General features: G+C 49.1%; 1 protein-coding gene across 4 annotated transcripts in view; it reads right to left on the bottom strand.

The window, feature by feature from the left end:
• TAF1C (TATA-box binding protein associated factor, RNA polymerase I subunit C) overlaps positions 1–20,807 on the bottom strand; it is a 119,241-nt gene that overhangs the window by 11,112 nt on the left and 87,322 nt on the right. For all 4 annotated transcript variants that reach the window (XM_069745428.1, XM_069745427.1, XM_069745425.1 and 1 more), the window contains exons 13-14: positions 10,889–11,063; positions 10,671–10,808 (exon numbers count right to left, since the gene is read on the bottom strand). In XM_069745428.1, coding sequence (XP_069601529.1) covers positions 10,671–10,808; positions 10,889–11,063 — 313 coding nt within the window. The remainder of the gene's footprint in view (positions 1–10,670; positions 10,809–10,888; positions 11,064–20,807) is intronic.

Here is a 20,807-nt window from a genome sequence, read left to right as displayed (position 1 = left end):
TGGTGTCCTTTGACAGCTCTTTGGTCTTCACCATAGTGGAGTTTGGAGTCAGACTGTTTGAGGGTGTGCACAGGTGTCTTTTTATACTGATAAGTTTAAACAGGTGCCATTACTACAGGTAATGAGTGGAGGAAAGAGGAGACTCTTAAAGAAGAAGTTACAGGTCTGTGAGAGCCAGAAATCTTGATTGTTTGTTTCTGACCAAATACTTATTTTCCACCATAAAATGCAAAAAAATGATAAAAAAAAACAGACAATGTGATTTTCTGTGTTTTTTTTTCTCAGTTTGTCTCCCATAGTTGAGGTCTACCTATGATGTAAATTACAGACGCCTCGCATCTTTTTAAGTGGTGGAACTTGCACTATTGCTGACTGACTAAATACTTTTTTGCCCCACTGTATGTAACCCCTTTCTCATGTACAGCACCATGGAATTAATGGTGCTATATAAATAATAATAATACATAAATCCCTGCAGTTCGGGGTATATTGAAGAGCAGTGGGATACCTAAAATAAGCCCCTGCTGTAAACTAAGAGGTCAATAGATTTGTGTGTGTTTTTTTCATCACATTGTAGCAGTGGAGGGATAACTAAGATAAGCCCCCCTGCACATGTGATAGCCGTCTGTTGGCCTAAAGTCACCCCGATCCGTGACGTAGGGGTGACGGTCACGGTGTGAATCGTGACATATTGGTGGCAGCGCGGTGGGATTTTAGAACATTAGTGATTTGGTTTGAGCAATCATTTCTCTCACTAAAAGCTTGCAAAGTTCTTGCGAGGACTCTGCGCAAGTAAGTTTGGAGAACGAACTCAGTGTTTATTAGTCCTGAGACAATTGTGTGTACTGGTAATTATCCCCTACCCTTCTCTTTGTTTTTCTGTTCTATCTTTTATTTGGCAACCATGGCTGCAATGGGAGAAGAATGGTATAAGCAGTAGCTTAAGAAAGACTCTCTTATTGCTCTGTGCGGGGTGTGGCAGATCGACACCACGAACAAAAACAAAGGCCAACTAGTCGCGGCTCTGGTGCAACGGGAAACCGGCCAAAGCCCAGTGGGCACAGAACCCGGCCCAAGCAGAGGGGGTGCTGCAGTAGAGGTCCAACCACTGAATGCTGGCCCTACTAGCAATCAGGACGAATTGGACCCCCACCTGCTGGCGGCCTTGGAAGAATTCCCCAAAGACGACCATGATGGATGTCGGCCGCTGATTCAGCAATACCGGCAGGAGGCGGAGGCCCAGGCCCAGCAAGCCAAGCGAGAGGCCCGAGCCGAGCAGGAGGCCCAACGAGCTGAGCGCCAAGCCCAGCGAGAATATGAACTGGAGATGCTCCAGCAGGAGGTGATGCCCTCCACCGCCCGGAGCCGTGAGCCCAACAGCGCTCAGGTACCGAAGTCCCGGCCTGATCACTTTCCTGATATGAAAAAGGACGGGGACTTTGACACGTTTCTGCGGGCCTTTGAGAAAGCCTGCAGACAGTACCAGCTGCCTACAGACGAATGGGCACGATACCAGACACCAGGACTGAGAGGCAAAGCTCTGGAGGCATTTGCTGCCCTCCCTCAAGAACAAGATGGTGACTATGAGGCCATCAAGCAGGCCCTGATACCAAAGTACCAGCTTACACCTGAGGTTTACCGTAGAAAGTTCCGGAACCTCCAATGTGGCCCACACGACAGCTACGGCGATGTGGTGCATGGACTCAGGACCCACTTTAACCAGTGGATCCAAGGACTGTCAGTGACCACCTTTGAGCAGCTGGGAGACCTGATGATCAAAGACCAGTTCTTTCATCTTTGCCCAGCTGAGGTGCGACAGTTCGTGATGGACAGAGAACCCAAAGACGTGACGAAAGCAGCACAGATTGCCGATGCCTATGAGGCCAACCGTAGATCGGAAGTGCGGAAGCCAGTCACCACCAGCTGGAGAGGGGGCAAGCCTGTAACCGCCAGTACCCCTGCCAGCCAACACACCAGAGGTCCTGTCCCCGTGGCCAACAGCACCAGACGTATCACCGAACCTCGCCAGTGTTTCTTCTGCAAGCGGACTATTCCTATCAGTCCCTACTGTCCAGACAAGCAGAAGAACCCCCCAGCCAAGGCCCCAGGGCCTAACACAACAGTTCTTTTGGTGGGTGGTGTGGCTGGAAGGGTGTGTGACAACGTACAGCACGTCACCGTGGGAGGCCATGTCGCTACAGGCCTCAAGGACACCGGGGCTGAACAAACCCTCATCCGACCCGAACTGGCGGCCCCTGAAGAAATCATTCTGGGGAAAACCCTAACTGTCACTGGGATTGGGGGCATCAGCTGTCCCTTGCCAATGGCCCAAGTTTATATTGATTGGGGTGCCGGGAGCGTGGTGAAGGAAGTGGGGCTGTCTGATAATTTGCCCACTGATGTTTTGTTGGGGACTGATTTGGGGAGGATAGTTGCATACTATGTTCCTGACACCCCTCCCCAATCTGCTAATAAGGGTAACGTTAACCCTGATGATGATGATGGGAAATCGCATGTGTTACCTGACCATGCTTTATCTTGTAATGATGCATCTGATAACCATTTTTTCCCTAGGATTGATGGTGAAAATGTTGTACCTGTGCCAACTGAACCTGATAATGATTTTTCTGTGAAAGTTGATGTGTCCATAGGTACAGGCGTGCCCAGCCACGTCGCTCTGCGGAGTGAGACGGCTGAGGAACCTCTAACAGGGGCAAGTGTCGGTGCTACAGGAAATGGGGAGAAGCATGGGAACCGTGAGAAAGGTGATGCCATGAAAGTGCCCAGTGCCACCGAGGAAGGTAACTGGCCCATAAGTAGCACTGCCCCTGGGGTGTTGGGGGTGGATGGGGAGGTAGAGCGCATAGCAGCGCCGGCTGATGGGACTGTAGAAATCCCCGGGGAGACAGCCTACGTAGCTGCTGTCACCCGCAGTCAGAGTGCCTGGAATGCAGATAACTGTCTGCCTTCCGGACCCTCCTCAGTCATCATTGTCACTGAACCAGAGGTGGACCCAGAGGGTTCCCGTGGTGAAGGAACCCTGTCATCACTTCTGGCTTCCCCTAGCCAGGAGTTTCAGGCCGCTCTGCGCGCAGATGCGAGCCCAGAGAGTTTGACTCAACTACCCGAGACGCCCACATCCGTGACTGATAAGGAGAGGGTGTTCTGGGAACGAGGAAGGTTATACCGGGAGACAGTACCCGGAGAATCACAAAAGGAGTGGTTGAGGGAAAGACAGCTGGGTGAGTTGTTGCGGATTGCCCATGAGATCCCGCTAGCTGGACACTTGGAGATCAGCAAAACTAAGGCCCGGCTGTCTCAACACTTCTATTGGCCTAAGATGGGGACAGATGTGTCAAACTACTGCCGCTCCTGTGTCACCTGTCAAAGAGTGGGGCAGCGGGGCCTGCTCTTAAGGCTCCCCTGATCCCTTTGCCAGTGATAGAGGAGCCTTTCCAGAGGATCGCGGTGGACATTGTGGGCCCGCTGGCCGTCCCCAGCAGCTCTGGAAAGCAATACATCCTTACTGTGGTAGACTACGCTACCCGGTACCCAGAGGTAGTAGCTCTGTCGTCAACTAGGGCAGATAAGGTGGCGGATGCCCTGTTGGCTATCTTTTCACGTGTAGGGTTTCCCAGGGAAATGCTTACTGATCAAGGGACCCAATTTATGTCTCGCCTAATGGAGGCTCTCTGTAAGAGAATGCAGGTGAAGGTATCGAGTGTGTATCACATACAGACCAATGGCTTGTGTGAACGCTTCAATGGTACCCTCAAACAGATGCTACGCATGCTGGTTGAGACCCAAGGGCGCGACTGGGAGCGGTACCTCCCACACCTGCTATTCGCTTACCGAGAGGTTCCGCAGGCCTCGACGGGGTTCTCCCCCTTTGAGCTCCTGTACGGCAGGCGAGTCCGGGGACCCCTTGGGTTGGTAAGAGAATCCTGGGAAGAGGAGCCGAACCCTTCTGAAGTATCCATAGTGGAGTATGTCATGCGCTTCCGTGACAAGATGCAGACCTTGACGCAGTTGGTGCATGACAACATGACGCAGGCTCAGGCTGATCAGAAGCACTGGTACGACCAGAACGCCCGGGAGCGGACCTACCACGTGGGTCAGAAGGTGTGGGTGTTGGTCCCCGTACCAAAGGATAAGCTTCAGGCAGCCTGGGAAGGCCCGTACGTCGTCCACCAACAGCTCAACCCGGCTACCTACGTGGCGCTTGACCACGCTTGGGGTAGGCGAAAGGCCTTTCACGTCAACATGATGAAGGCTCATCACGAACGTGAACCTTTCATCCTACCGGTCTGCAGCTTGCCCGAAGACAGGGAGTAAGACACCCTCCTGGACATGCTGGCCCAAGCCAAGGCCGGTGGGTCCATTGAGGACCTGGAGGTAAGCGCCTCGTTAACTGAACCCCAGCGGTTACAGTTGCAAACCACACTGGAACCCTTCCGGGTCGTGGTCTCCAACCGACCTGGAAGGACTGAGTTAGCAGTCCACGAGGTGGACACCGGGAATCATGCCCCACTACGGCGAACACCTTATTGAATCTCCGACCAGGTGCAGCAGATTATGCGCCATGAGATCGATGAGATGTTACAGCTGGGGGTGATTCGACGGTCAAAGAGTGCGTGGGCCTCACCTGTAGTTCTCGTGCCAAAGAAGGACCAGACCAACCGGTTCTGCGTGGACTACAGGGGGCTCAACGCCATCGCAGCATCTGACGCGCACCCAATGCCGCGCATCGAAGAGCTGCTTGAGAGGTTAGCTGGCGCAAAATACCTGACAATAATGGATCTGAGTCGAGGATACTGGCAGATTCCCCTGAGCCCCGTGCCGCAGGAGATGTCTGCCTTTATCACACCCTTTGGACTGTACGAGTCCATGGTCATGCCATTCGGCATCAAGAATGCCCCTGCCACTTTCCAGCGGATGGTCAACCTCCTGCTTCAGGGACTGGAGAAGTACGCAGTGGCATACTTGGATGACATTGCCATCTTCAGTTCCTTCTGGAAGGAACACCTGCGGCATCTCGAGGAGGTGCTCAGGCGAATTCACCGAGCTGGACTGACTATCAAGCCGGGAAAGTGCCAGATGGGCATGAATGAGGTCCACTACCTGGGGCACCGGGTAGGCGGAGGCACCCTAAAGCCAGAGCCTGAGAAAGTGGGAGCGATCGTGAACTCGCCCACTCCCAGGACCAAGAAACAGGTGATGTCCTTCCTGGGCACTGCAGGGTACTATAGGCGCTTCGTATAGCACTATAGTAGCCTGGCAAAGCCTTTGACGGACCTCACCAGGTTGAAGCTACCCCACATCGTCAACTGGAGCGATGGCTGTGAGGGGGCCTTCCAGGCGTTGAAAACAGCACTTTGCAGCGCCCCTGTGTTGAGAGCAGTCAACCTGTCACGATCCATGTTTGGATCTGTGGCAGATCTAATTTCCCTCAGATTTAAACCTTTTTTCCTTTCTGGTCATTGGGGGTTAATGCAGTTTTCTCACCCCGGTGGCCGCTGGTGTTATTGCATTGCTGCTGGGTCAGCTGATGTTTGTGACCACTCCCACCATCCTTTATAAGGTCACCTGGTGCATCAGCTGACTGTTGGTTATACAGGTCCTTTGGATACCAACCTTGCTGGAATAGGAGCTTGCTGAGTGCTGTTGTTCTACAGATGAATACTTATTCCTGGTGCCTTACTCTGCTGTGCGGTGCATTGCAGCAGAGAAAGTTAAGTGTGGTGTTATAGTTTCTTTGTAGTTTGTGCATTCACCTTTTGGTATCGTGTTCCCCTCACTCTCATATTGTTTATTCCTGTTTATTTGCTTTGAGGTGCTGTTTACACTGTTCACCTCCTGGGGTGGGGGTTGGGGGTTTAGTTCAGGGTTTAACAGGAGACAGGGACAGGTCGGTGACTTGGGCCTCCCTACCTTCAAGGGTACCCCCAAGTTAAGGAAAGACAGGGCTTCCCCTAGCCTGAGGGGCAGTTCAGGGGCCCAGATTCCGCATCTCCTGTTTTCCTATTTCTGCCACGTGACACGACCGTTCTTGGTGCAGACCGACACCAGCGAGTTTGGCCTCGGTGCTGTGCTCAGCCAGGTTGACTCGGAGGACCAAGAGCACCCCGTGTTATACCTGAGCCGGAAACTTCTGCCGAGGGAAGTGGCCTACTCCACCATCAAGAAGGAGTGCCCGGCCATAGTCTGGGCCCTGCAGCGCTTGCAGCCCTACTTATACGGTTGTGCCTTCACTGTGTTGACCGACCATCACCCTCTGCGCTGGCTAAACGCCATGTGCGGAACCAACGGCAGGTTGCTACGCTGGAGCCTTGCCCTTCAGCAGTTTGACTTCACCATTGAACACAAAACGGGCAGGGAGCATGCCAATGCAGATGGACTGTCCCGCCGGGGTGAACCTGTTGAGGTGCGCATGGAGGAGCACCGAGCGGTCCTGCCTCTGTAGCGCACACCAGAAGGGGGAGGTGTGAGGATAATACAGGGCCGGTGTCAGCACCCAGCGTACCAGGGCAAATGCCGGGGCCCTGGGGAGACAGGGGGGCCATTCAGGGCCGGCGTTAGGGGCAGGCAGCTGCCTAGGGCCCCCGATCCCCCAGAGGCACTCAGCTAGCGGCACATCACGCAGCCGCTATGGGGCCTCTGTGAGGCAGTGGGGCCTGCCTGTCCCAAGCGCCAACTTCCCCGCCACCGCATTGAACTATACCGGCGTCTACCAGTAAAGTTCAAAGCAAATGATAGGAGAGAGCGTCACCTGCGGCTCCCTCTCCCATCATTCCCCACTTTGCCTCTGACACTGCCTCTGCGGGTGCGTGATGACGTAATCGCGCACTCGCTGTGTCAGTGCAGCAGCAGCCGTTGAGACCGGAGCAGGGAGCAGTGCGGGCATGTTGAGAGGTGAGGAGTTTTTTTTGTAACTATAACAGTGAGTACTGGACTATGGGGCCATTCTTGGGGGGAGGGGAGCTGTGCTGTATACTACATGTCTGTGCTATATACTACATGGCTGTGTTATATACTACATGGGCTGTGCTATATACTATATGGGCTGTTATATGCTATGTGGGCTGTGCTATATACTACGTGGGCCGTGTTATATACTATGTGGCTGTGCTATATACTATATGGGCTGTCATATGCTGCGTGGGCTGTGCTATATACTACATGGCTGTTCTATATACTACGTGGGCCGTGTTATATACTATGTGGCTGTGCTATATACTATATGGGCTGTTATATGCTACGTGGGCTGTTATATTCTACATGGCTGTGTTATATGCTATGTGGCTATTATATACTACGTGCTTCCTGAAAACTGAAACTTTCGCCCGGGGCCCTCAAAAACCTGGAGCCGGCCCTGGGATAATATACAATATAAGTTTTAGTTTCTCTTGCCTGTTAGTGCCATGCTGTGGGCTAAACCCCCCCTCTCTTTGTGTTCCTGAAATGTGTGTGTAGAAATGGTTTTATTGCTTCTAGCTCTGGGAGCAAAGGCATTTTTACGATCGGTATAGCTGCATAGACAATGGTACCAGCTGAAACTGGTCTGATCTCTCTTTTAAAACATGAGGCTCTTTGTCCTAATCTTGTAAGATTTTGGGCCACCGATTTGGGCTAGGAAAATAATAAGGCACCAGCCTCTAATTCCAACAGGTAAAAAAGTACGGATTTCTCCGAAACTGTGTGTCCAAACTAGGACAAATTTGGTCTCATTAAAAAACCAATTGTAAAATAAGAAGAAAGCTGGGTGTGTTACGATTCTGACATGTTTGGGAACGAAAATACGAGACTTATAAGAATTAGAGTTAAATTTGGTAAGTCTGAAGAGAGAGGACGGACTGGGTAAACCAACCCCTTTTAGTGATGTCACCAGGCTGAGCTATAAGTGTTATGCCAGGCACCCAGCAGTTTTTTAGTCTGAGTCTTACCAGAGGAGCCCTCACTGCCAGACCTGATGCATTGGGACATTTGGGAGCTCCGCTCATTAGCCTGGTTCTGCCTGCCATGATCTGAACACATTTAAGTGTTGATTTCTCATTTAACCCCTGTTATTTTATAATTACCTTTGTACATATTTCCAATTGTCTCTTTTGTAACATCCTTGTAATACTTTTTATAAACACTGCCTTAAACTTTCGGAGTAAAATATATAAATTACTAGTTTCGTTCTCCTGTTCTAAAACGTACTGTAAGTCTTCTGAAGAGAATTACGCTACTGTTTTGGGTTAGCTTCGGACCCGTTTAATCGAAGCTGGTGGCAGCATACCGTGTGCTGTGCCTTTGGAAGTCGTTGTAGCGACTGCGGCGTTGATAATTATTGTTCCTGCCTGAGTGGGAGTAGTTATATCGCCTCGCTGCAGCGTGCCCAATAACCAGTACATAGCAGGCAGCCTTTCTGGCGACTAATTACCCTAGGTGCAGTACCTAATCTGACCTGAGGGTAAGGGGGACGCCAGAGAGCTGCAAGTTCAAGCGGAACTGTAAAGCGGGATATACGTAAATTCCTGCAGTTCGTGGTATACTGAAGAGCAGTGGGATACCTAAAATAAGCCCCTGCTGTAAACGAAGAGGGCAATAGACTTGTGTGTTTTTTTCATCACATTGTAGCAGTGGAGGGATAACTAAGATAAGCCCCCCTGCACATGTGATAGCCGTCTGTTGGCCTAAAGTCACCCCGATCCGTGACGTGGGGGTGACGGTCACGGTGTGAATCTTGACAACAGGGAGCACAGTACAACCACCACAGGGCACAAAGCATATAATGGGAGCACAGTACAACCACCACAGGGCACAGAGCATATACAGGGAGCACAGTACAACCACCACAGGGGACAGAGCATATACAGGGAGCACAGTACAACCACCACAGGGGACAGAGCATATACGGGGAGCACAGTACAACCACCACAGGGCACAGAGCATATACAGGGAGCACAGTACAACCACCACAGGGGACAGAGCATATACAGGGAGCACAGTACAACCACCACAGGGGACAGAGCATATACGGGGAGCACAGTACAACCACCACAGGGCACAGAGCATATACAGGGAGCACAGTACAACCACCACAGGGGACAAAGCATATAAAGGGAGCACAGTACAACCACCACAGGAGACAGAGCATATACGGGGACCACAGTACAACCACCACAGGGGACAGAGCATATACGGGGAGCACAGTACAACCACCACAGGGGACAGAGCATATACAGGGAGCACAGTACAACCACCACAGGGGAAAGAGCATATACGGGGAGCACAGTACAACCACCACAGGGCACAGAGCATAATACGGGGAGCAGAGTACAACCACCAAAGGGGACAGAGCATATACAGGGAGCACAGTACAACCACCACAGGGGACAGAGCATATACAGGGAGCACAGTACAACCACCACAGGGGACAGAGCATATACAGGGAGCACAGTACAACCACCACAGGAGACAGAGCATATACGGGGACCACAGTACAACCACCACAGGGGACAGAGCATATACGGGGAGCACAGTACAACCACCACAGGGGACAGAGCATATACAGGGAGCACAGTACAACCACCACAGGGGAAAGAGCATATACGGGGAGCACAGTACAACCACCACAGGGCACAGAGCATAATACGGGGAGCAGAGTACAACCACCAAAGGGGACAGAGCATATACAGGGAGCACAGTACAACCACCACAGGGGACAGAGCATATACAGGGAGCATAGTACAACCACCACAGGGGACAGAGCATATACAGGGAGCACAGTACAACCACCACAGGGGACAGAGCATATACGGGGAGCACAGTACAACCACCACAGGGCACAGAGCATATACAAGGAGCACAGTACAACCACCACAGGGGACAGTATATACAGGGAGCACAGTACAACCACCACAGGGGACAGAGCATATACAGGGAGCACAGTACAACCACCACAGGGGACAGAGCATATACGGGGAGCACCGTACAACCACCACAGGGGACAGTATATACAGGGAGCACAGTACAACCACCACAGGGCACAGAGCATATACGGGGAGCACAATACAACCACCACAGGGGACAGAGCATATACAGGGAGCACAGTACAACCACCACAGGGGACAGAGCATATACGGGGTGCACCGTACAACCACCACAGGGGACAGAGCATATACAGGGAGCACAGTACAACCACCACAGGGGACAGAGCATATACGGGGAGCACAGTACAACCACCACAGGGGACAGAGCATATACGGGGAGCACAATACAACCACCACAGGGGACAGAGCATATACAGGGAGCACAGTACAACCACCACAGGGGACAGAGCATATACAGGGAGCACAGTACAACCACCACAGGGGACAGTATATACAGGGAGCACAGTACAACCACCACAGGGTACAGAGCATATACGGGGAGCACCGTACAACCACCACAGGGGACAGTATATACAGGGAGCACAGTACAACCACCACAGGGCACAGAGCATATACAGGGAGCACAGTACAACCACCACAGGGGACAGAGCATATACGGGGAGCACAGTACAACCACCACAGGGGACAGAGCATATACGGGGTGCACCGTACAACCACCACACGGCACAAAGAGTGTACCCAGAGTTAATGAGCTAGTGCAGCCCAATACTAATGTACATCAGGAGTACTGACCTGCCAGTGGAGACTGCAGCCTCTGGAGTGCTAGGTCGTGATGATGAGGCAGCAATGGTGACAAATGATCTAGAGAGTGTGAAATCCGTGGCAGACGTGTTCCTGGTAAGTGCAGCTGCCAAGAGCTGGAGTGGCCACCTAGGACACAAGGACCATCAGAAGTCTGGCAGCAGATGGCACCATGTGCCTAGAAGCAGACAGAAGCCTATGGGACGTACCTGAGAACGGCATCAGCAGCGTCTCCTGACTGTGCTGAGTCCCCAGCAGGACGGTGTTGGCGCGGGCAGAGGCTCCACCACTGACGCTGATGTACGGTGGGGGTCCCTCCAGCATATGGTCCCATTTGGCCAGTGGTACCAGAGGAAATCGCTCATCCATGATATACAGGGAGAACTGGGGAGACATGAGGGTTACAGTGGCATCAGAAGCGGAGGAGGAACGCACTTATATTACATGTAGACGTCTCTAGACACGCGCACAATACACTGCCCATCATTTCACCACCTACTTCTAAAAAAAAGGATCTCAGCAAAAATGTTAATAGTTTATTATGAATTAACAAAACACCAAGTGACTGAAGAGTGTGAATCCTCCGTGTCTGGTGACCGCCAGCACTTCCATGGCATCTACACTTGTGCAGCTTATAGGGGGACACGGCCAGAGGTTGTTCCAGGGCTTTTGAAGCAGTGACCACAGAAAGAACAGTCGATAATAACCCATATCTGGAGAGAAGCCATAAAACTTCTTCTTGTGCAGATGTGCCACATAATGCATTTTTCATATATCTTCATCTATGTCGTGGCTGCTGCTGTATTTCACCTTTTACATATTCTGCGCACTCTTTCCACATCAGTCCCTCTCTCCTGTCATGTTCAGGCTCTACTCACATTTCTGCAACACTCCAAACTATTCACTACCACAATACAGTGCACAATCAGCTCACACAAATCACTGATCCACCTGCTTTCTCTTTATTCTCATGCTCCTAGGTCACAGGTAACTTCTCTACTAACTTCGTACTCCTTCCACTAGTAAATCTAACTCTTCCTGCTGCACACACAGTGGGGAAAAGAAGTATTTAATACACTGCCAATTCTGCAAGTTTTCCCACCTACAAAGAATGGAGAGGTCTGCAATTTTTATCATAGGTACACTTCACGTGTGAGAGACAGGATCTAAAGATAAAATCCAGAAAATATTATTGTAAGATTGTTACATAATTAATTAGCATTTTATTGCACAAAATAAGTATTTGATACAATAGAAAAACAGAACTTAATATTTGGTACAGAAACCTTTGTAATTACAGAGGTCAGACGTTTCCTGTGGTTCTTTACCACGTTTGCACACACTGCAGCAGAGATTTTGGTCCCCTCCTCTATACAGATCTTTCAGGATTCAGGGGCTGTCGCTGGGCAACATTGAGTTTTAGCTCCCTCCAAAGATTCTCTATTGGGTTCAGGTCTGGAGACTGGCTGGGCCACTACAGGACTCTGAAATGCTTAGTTGCCCTGGCAGTGTGTTTTGGGTCATTGTCATGCTGCAAGACCCAGCTGCAATCCATCTTCAATTCTTTTACTGGGGGAAGGAGGCTGCTGGCCAAAATCTCAAGATACATGACCCCATCCATCCTCCATTCAATACGGTGCAGTTGTCCTTTGCAGAAAAGCACCTCTAAAGTATGAGGTTTCCCTCCACCATGCTTAAGACGGTGTTCTTGGGGATGTACTTGGATCGACCCCATGGGGCATTGTGGGTACTCGGTACCAGGTCCTTCGGTTCACAGAGGGATGTCACGGTGGCTGACCCGGTCCGTGGCCCTGGGATGTCCGTATAAAAGGGAAAGGTCTTTAAGGGGAATGTTCGCGATGCCACCTGTGGTATTCAGTCAGGTTGATCGACGTTGCTTTAAGGGGTCTACTGGGGTCATGTTATGGCAGCTAGATGGTATACCTTCCCACAGGTGAAGTATGTCCCCAGGGCTTCCCAGTATGTAAATGATGAATGGCGCAGTGAAGAACTAGGACACAAGGTTGCAGTCTCTTTACCTTTACGGAAGACTTCAGCATCCACAGTCCAGAGCACCAGATCACAGGGCAGGCAGAGTCCAGCCGGTTTGGAGGCAAGTCCAGAGTTCCCTTATCCAGGTGGAAATCAGTAGCCTTCCTTTGCGCTGCAGTGGTGTAGTCCCTTACTGCCTATGGCTTCACATAAGTGTCTCACAAATGCGATGTTTCGCTCTCTCTGTCCTCCATATAGGATAGGACAAAACCTGTATGACTGGTGACTTGAGCCTGTTTATAGGGTCTCTTAGATAACCCGGCTCTGTAGTTGTCACCGCGCCTCCTGGGTGTAGGGCGGACAGGTAACTTGCAATTCGCTGTCCTGACGGTCTCTGGAGCAAAGCATAAAGGTCCTTACTCCCTCCGTGTTCCGGCTACCGGGCTTCTGCGCCTCAGAAGGAGGCAGCCTGTGTAGGGCTGGTCCCCTTCTGGTATCCTCTCCTTTGCGGCCACTCTTCACGCTCGCTGCAATACAGTTCTGCCTTCTGAATGTCTCCTTCTGGGAGCTGCAGCTCTGAGGGCATGCACAGCTCCTTTGGACCCTCTGTCCACCTCAGACTCTGGTCTGGAACGTTCTAACTGGAGCTCTGTCAGGAACTGACTCCTGCCTGGAACTAACTAACTGTCCCTACAGACTACGAGTTATATATATGTGGGGACTTACCTAATAAATAGGGTCAGGAGCTCCCCCTGGTGGTCTGGAGTGTGAAATGTGTTGCATATTTTTAATACCTGGATGCAGTTATCCTTCTTTTTTTTTTTTTAAATTCGTTTATTAATCACAATAAAATACAGTATAAACGTTTGTCTTTGTGATTGACTTGCACGATTACATTCGCAAGATAGAAAAAAGACATTAGAGCATACATATATATTAATCATTTGTATTTATATGGAATAAGATATATACGTGAAATCATGGAACTGTCAGTATTCAGAGTTCCCAAACTATAATCAAACCAAACTAAACTAAACTAGACTAAACTAAGCCTTCAAAACTATTACTACGCCGCCTTTTAGCAGTAACATTACACTTCCATTGCGCAACATCTGCAGAACAAGAGATCATATAGACTGTATCTTTATCAATCAGTTAATTCACAAAGTAAGATGGGAGGCATTCCACCTGTCCCAGATTTTATTGAATTTGCCCGGGCAACCCCTATTCTGGTAGAGTGTGCGTTCATATGAGACAGTTGTGTTCACCAGCTCAACCCAGGACCTAAGTGTAGGGGGTGACCTTCCCATCCATCGTAACGCCAACATTTTTCGTGCCAAAAATAGTACCTCCCGTAAAAAAATTCCAACATAATGTTCCCAAACCTCCGCATCCCAAACTCCAAACAGACAGACCAAGGGCTCAAGAGGGACCGGGACTGACAAAAGTGAGGTCAATAACGACGTCACCTCTCTCCAATATTGAAAAATAATTGGGCACTGCCATATCATGTGTATGAAGTCAGCATCCGAAGAGTGGCATCGCAGGCACTCCGACGTCGAGTATCGACCCATCCGAAAAAGTCTCACTGGGGTCAAATATGACTGATGGATTATATATAATTGGGTCATCTTGTTATTAATTGACGGGGATACTTTAAGGGGAGAGTCCAGAACGTCCTCCCACGCCTCACTCTGCATATCAGGGATAAGTCCCTCCCACTTGCCCTTAACCAAGTCTATAGCCGAGTTCGCTCCCATTGACAACAGATATGTGTATAAGGATGAAATAAGACCCTGAGGTCCCTGCGATTTAAGAATGCCTATCAGTGGCAAAGATGAGATGTTGCGGTTTGCTCCCACATTTCTGGTATATGACTGAATAGCTGTTCTAAGTTGTAAATAACGGAAAAATTGAGATCTTGGAAAGGCATATTTAGCTTGCAGCTGTTCGAAAGACATAAAGACCCCTTGATCATATAAATCCCCCACCGAAAGAACCCCGTAAGAGATCCAAAAACCTGCAGATGGGTGATCCATCAGCATGGGGAAATAACCATTGTCCCATAAAGGCATTTCAGCAACAATATCTTCAAATCCAATAGCTTTTTTAATCTGCCTCCAGGTTGATCGTGCCAGTCGGAGCATGGGTAGCATGCGGGGAGCGCTTATTTTCCCCGACTCCAAAAGGCCTAATGGACATTTAGCGCTAACGGAACTAACCAGATGACTCTCAGAATTAGGGAGGTTATTGTGAGGCATCCACTTACTCAGTGCCCTCGCCTGTCCCGCCAAATAATATAAAAAAAAATCAGGCAATGCCGCTCCTCCCCCCTGCTTAGATCTCTGTAGAGTGGTTAATTTAAGCTTAGGCCTACTTTTTCCCCATATGAATGAAACAACCTGAGAGTTTAAATTGGTAAAGAAGAACTTCGGTACAGTTACTGCGCTGTGTTGAAGACAATAGTTAAATTTAGGGAGCAGTATCATTTTAATGAGGTTAATACGACCTGCTACAGACAATGGAATCTTGCTCCAAGATGTAAATTTCAGTTTAGCGTAATCCAGCAGAGGAAAAATATTGAGGTGTAAGTCTGACCCACTATATTTAGACATATATATACCTAAGTACTTAAAGTTAGATACTATAGGCAATGAGGAAAGGGCACTGAGATTAGACGCTGGGGTCTGAGAGAGAGGCAATAAGGCAGATTTATCCCAGTTAATATATAGGCCTGAGAACCCACTAAATCTATCTATGGTAACAATCACCCTCGGTAACGTCTCTTCCGTGTTATCCATGAATACTATCATGTCATCGGCGTATAAACCAATGGTATCAGTGCGATCCGCTATTTTTATACCCTCAATACCGGGGGAGGATCGAAGACGTATTGCCAACGCCTCTATTGCTAAAGCGAATAGGGCTGGGGAAAGGGGACACCCTTGACGGGTTCCCCTATATAGTAAAAAAGGCTCAGAGATGGAACCATTTACTATTATACGGGCCTTTGGTTTCATGTATAATATATTAATCCAATTCAGGAATTTGGCTCCAAAACCATATTTCTGTAGGCAGGCGGATAAGAAGGGCCATTCAAGAGAGTCAAACGCCTTAGCTGCGTCCAACGACGCCAACGCCCAGTTATTATCAGGTAGTAGAGAACTGTATTGGATTATCGATTGAACCCGCCTGATATTTATAGAGGTACTCTTACCAGGCATAAAGCCAGTTTGATCCGGGTGTATAATGTCCAGTATGATAGAGTTCAGCCTAGTGGCTAAAATTTTAGTAAAGATCTTATAGTCTACGTTTACTAACGATATGGGGCGATAAGACCCACACTCCAATGGATCCTTCCCCTCTTTTCTGAGTACAATAATATGTGCCTCATAAAAAGTATCGGGCAGACATCCCCCTCTCCATATCTCTCTGAATACTTGTAATAAAAGTGGAGCTAGTATTTCTCGGTATTTCCTATACAATTCGACCGGGAAGCCATCCGGCCCAGGGGCCTTCCCAGAGGCCATATCCGTTATAGCTTGCTCTATTTCCTCTAGGGTAAATTCAGCGTCCATAAAAGCCTGCTGTGTGGAATTCAGTGTAGGGAATTCTATATCGGATAAATATTCTAAACAATCTGAAACACTGAAATCACTCTTGGACTCATACAACCCCTTATAATAATTATAAAAGCACTGAAGTATTTCCTCGGTGGTGGTGTTCAACGAGCCACCTGGCGAACGAATTTGTATTACCATATTAGACGTATTGTGTTGACGTACCAGGAAAGCCAAAAATTTCCCCGCCTGATTCCCCATTTCAAAATATGATTGTCGCGTAAAAAACAGCTTACGTTTGGATTTAGTGTCCAGGTGCTGGGCATATAATCTTTGCAGGGTTAACCACTCAACCTTATTGTTGTTAGTCTGACTGGCTGTATATGCGATCTCAGCATCTTTCAAGCGTTGCTCAATCTCATCGTCGTCTCTCGATGTCACCCTTTTAACATAAGAAATCGTAGAGGACAAACAGCCTCTTAGGTACGCCTTAAGGGCGTCCCAGAATAAATTAATATCCTGAGGTTCTGGGTGAGATCGAGTATAACAATTCAACTGATCAACTGTTCTATCATTTGAGTCTATTAGTTTAAGCCAAAAGGGGTTTAACTTCCATATTCTACCATTAGTCAGTTTCCCAAATGTAAGCGTGAGAATAACTGGGCTGTGGTCTGAGATTCCTCTATTGCCATGCTCTATACCGCTTACCCATTGCACCAAACCGCCAGACCCAAAAATATAGTCTATACGGGACAGGGAACTCTTAGTAGATGAGTGGCAGGTGTATCCTTTTTCCCCAGGGTGACGTATCCTCCATAGATCCACCCAGCCACTATTTTCCATGAACAGTGCCAGCTGAGTCGGGGGCAATGAAGACAGCAAGGACTGAGGCTCCCCAGATGACCCATCTCCCAGTCTCAACCTATCTAGACAGCTATCCATAACCAGATTAAAGTCACCCATGCAGATGACATGTGCGTCTGGATAATTTAACGCAAAACTCATTGCCATTCTAAGTATTGAAATATTAGCTGGAGGGGGGTTGTAAATGCACAATATAACATATTCACGAGAATTAATTAATGCATGAACAAAAACAAAACGTCCCTCTGTGTCCCGCCGAGTCGTCCTGGCCTCCCACCGAACATCTCTATGTATCAACAATGACACTCCTCTCGAGTAGCTGGTGTGGAACGCATGAACATGCCACTGTACCCAGGGTTTCTGTACACTTCTGGCTGTATCTCTAGTTAAATGTGTTTCTACCAAGGCCACAATATGAGGATGATACCGCCTGATCTGGGAGAACACCTTAATTTTCTTCCGGGGTGATTTAATACCCCGTATGTTCCAGGTCATACATATCAATTTAGACTCCATATTCATTCCTTGACCTATGGTGTACAATGGTGGTCGAAATAGATCTACAGACTATGCACAAATAATTATAACAGCTCCTAAGGCGGCTTTTACCTAAATGCTTATTAATGCTAGTTAAACTTGACAAAAAAAAGAGAAAACTTAACAAAAACTGAACAATCTCGGAGCATTGTTTATCGCTCCCATCATCAAATAAACCTGGGGATACCCCCGCTGACTCCAGCGTCCGGTATTGTTGGTATTTGAACGCTCCCAGAGAGAGCCCCAATTTCAAAATTTGAAAAGAAGCATTAGTTGGTCGGAAACTTATCAGGGTTCTGTTGCATTAGACCTCCCACGGGATCGCAGCCAGTCCTCTGCCTCCGATGGGTCAGTGAAGAACAAGGAGGAACCATTGCAGACCACCCGGAGACGTGCTGGATAAATCATGGAGTAGATGATACTCCTGTCTCTGAGTTGTTTTTTGACATCCATAAATTTTGCCCGCTGTTTCTGAAGTTCAACGGAGAAGTCTGGGAAAATCGAGATTGTAGCGCTATTAAACTTGATGGGACTCTTTTGTCGTGCCAATCGCAGAATAGCATCTCTGTCCTTACAATTAAGAATGCGTGCCAGGAACGGTCTGGGTGGGGCTCCAGGAGGAAGGGATCTTGTAGGGACTCTGTGGGCTCTCTCCACCGAGAATAATGGGGAGAATATGTCTCCCAAGGAGGATTTGAGCCAATCTTCCAGGAATTTTTCAGGTTGTTGGCCTTCTGAGTGCTCCGGTAGACCAATAATGCGAATATTGTTTCGACGCATCCTGTTTTCCAAATCGTCTGCCTTTTGTTTCCAGGCATTTATAGACCCGGCAACTTTCGCTAGTTTGGCCTCCATAGGTTTGATAGTGTCCTCCACCTGAGATACCCTTGTTTCAACTTCTGTTATGCGTCCCTTCATGGTTTGCATGTCTTGCCTTAGGCGCCCCACTTCCGTATGTACATCCTCTATTTTTTCGGAAAGAGACGTCCTAGTTAGAGATATGGCTTGCATTAATTGTTCAGATGCTTGCTTAAGAGTCAAATCATCTTGCTCGCTCTCATCAACACTATCAGAGAGACGGTTTTTCCCACGCTGAACTTGTGAGGAACTATTTCTAAGAGATCTTGCACCATCTGAAGTGTCACTTCTAGCGAATTCCTTTAGTTTGTCAGCTGCAGTTGTGTTCTTTGGACGATGCATGGTTAATAATTGTGTGGCCCAACAAGGTGATTAAATTAGGTCCGTAGATTTATCACACGATCACACCAGGGCTGTGTATGAACCCGGCCGGGCACCCCTATAGTCAGGAGGTATATTGGTGTATAGTCAGGAGGCACAGGCTGCCAATATGGCGGAGACCCCTGTTACAGGGAGAGCTTTTTGTAGCGATGGCAGCAGGGGGGAGGCCCAGTAAAAGTGCAGCCGGCCAGGACGTGGTTAATAGGGGAGCGTGGGGCTCAATCTTCCAGAGCACTCACCACGATTCCCCGTAATATGTGCAGAGCAGGTTAAGTGCTCACCTCCCAGTCACGCTGCGGTGATAATGAGCCGCACCGCGCCTCCTACTGCAGGAGCGCGCGCCTCGGTAATGGCTGCCGCCCGCACAGCCGCCGCCGCCAATGTGAGTTTCTTTGTCTCTCCGCCTGGCCCGAATCCCGCAGCTCTCACCTGCGGGTTTAAGGTACCGTCCGGTGACCAAGGGGGGCTTCAGCCGCAGCCACAGACAGCCTCGCGCCGCCTGCCCGCAGGCCGTCTTCCCAGAAAGATGGCCGCCGCTACACGTGGAGCTCACCGCTCCGCAAGATAAGTCCTCTCCTCCGGTTTCCTCCAGCCACAGCTATGGTCTTTTTTCAGGGGGTCGGCAGCCTCCAGGCTCCCAGAGACCCCAGCAGAAGCAATTGAGTGCACAAAAAGGGGGTCCTTTATGCAGGATATATGCAGGATTTTTAGGAGCTCTCACTGTATGCGTCCTTCCTCTCTCAGTCCATAGCCACGCCCCCCGCAGTTATCCTTCTTTGCCTCCAAACGTAGCATCACTCTCCCCGAGAGGAGAGCAATACCACTGCGACGACCAGGACCCTGGGGCGCCGCATACTCATCAGTCTTCTTTGTTCAAACACGGCGAGTGGAGCTGATACCAAAAAGTTCTATTTTGCTCTCATCTCACCACATGACCTTCTCCCATGCCTCCTCTGGATCATTCAGATGGTCATTGGCAAACTTGAAACAAGCCTGGACATGTGCTGGCATGAACAGGGGGACCTTGCGTGCCCTGCAGGATTTTAATCCATGATGGCGTAGTGTGTTACTAATGGTAATGTTTGAGACTTAGGTCCCAGCTCTCTTCAGGTCATGGACCAGGTCCTCCCGTGTAGTCCTGGGCTGATTCCTGATCTTTTTCAGAATCATCCTTACCCAAAAAGGCAAGATCTTGCATGGAGCCCCAGACCGAGGAAGATTGACAGTCATCTTGTGTTTGTACCATTTTGTAATAATTGTGATATATAGTTGTTACCTTCTCACCAAACTGCTTGTCTATTGCCCTGTAGCCCATCTAAGCCTTGTGCAGGTCTACAATTTTCTCCCTGGTGTCCATTTACAGCTCTTTGATCTTGGCCATGGCGGAGAGGTTGGAGTGTGATTGAGTGAGCAGACATGTGTCATTTACACCAGGGGTGTCAAACTGCATTCCTCGAGGGCTGCAACCAGGTCATGTTTTCAGGATTTCCTTGAACTGCACAGGTGATAATTTAATCACCTACACACAATGATTACAGCACCTTGTGCAATGCTAAGGAAATCTTGAAAACCCGCATGGTTTGCGGCCCTCGAGGAATGCAGTTTGACACCCCTGATTTACACAGGTAAAAATTTCAAACACATGCAATAAATACAGGTAAAGAGTGCGGAGTAGAAAGGCTTCATAAACAAAAAATAAAAGGGTCTGTTCTTTGTAGGTGGGAAAACGTGCAAAATCGACAGTGTGTCAAATACTTATTTTTTTCAACCCTGTTAATCTCATTAACATGCAGTGCAGCCTTCTCCTGTAACTCTACCCTCTGGAACTCACGATCAGTCTGTGTCAAACTTCCCGACATCATCCTTTTTAATTCTATTATCCTTCCGGTTCTCACTGAACCTTGGATCCAGCAGTCAGACACCACCGTCGCTCTTT

Source organism: Ranitomeya imitator, chromosome 1, assembly GCF_032444005.1.
Source record: "Ranitomeya imitator isolate aRanImi1 chromosome 1, aRanImi1.pri, whole genome shotgun sequence".
Classification (NCBI taxonomy): Eukaryota; Metazoa; Chordata; class Amphibia; order Anura; family Dendrobatidae; genus Ranitomeya; species Ranitomeya imitator.
Note: the sequence above shows the minus strand (reverse complement) of the source record. Positions and strands in the feature narration are given on the sequence as shown.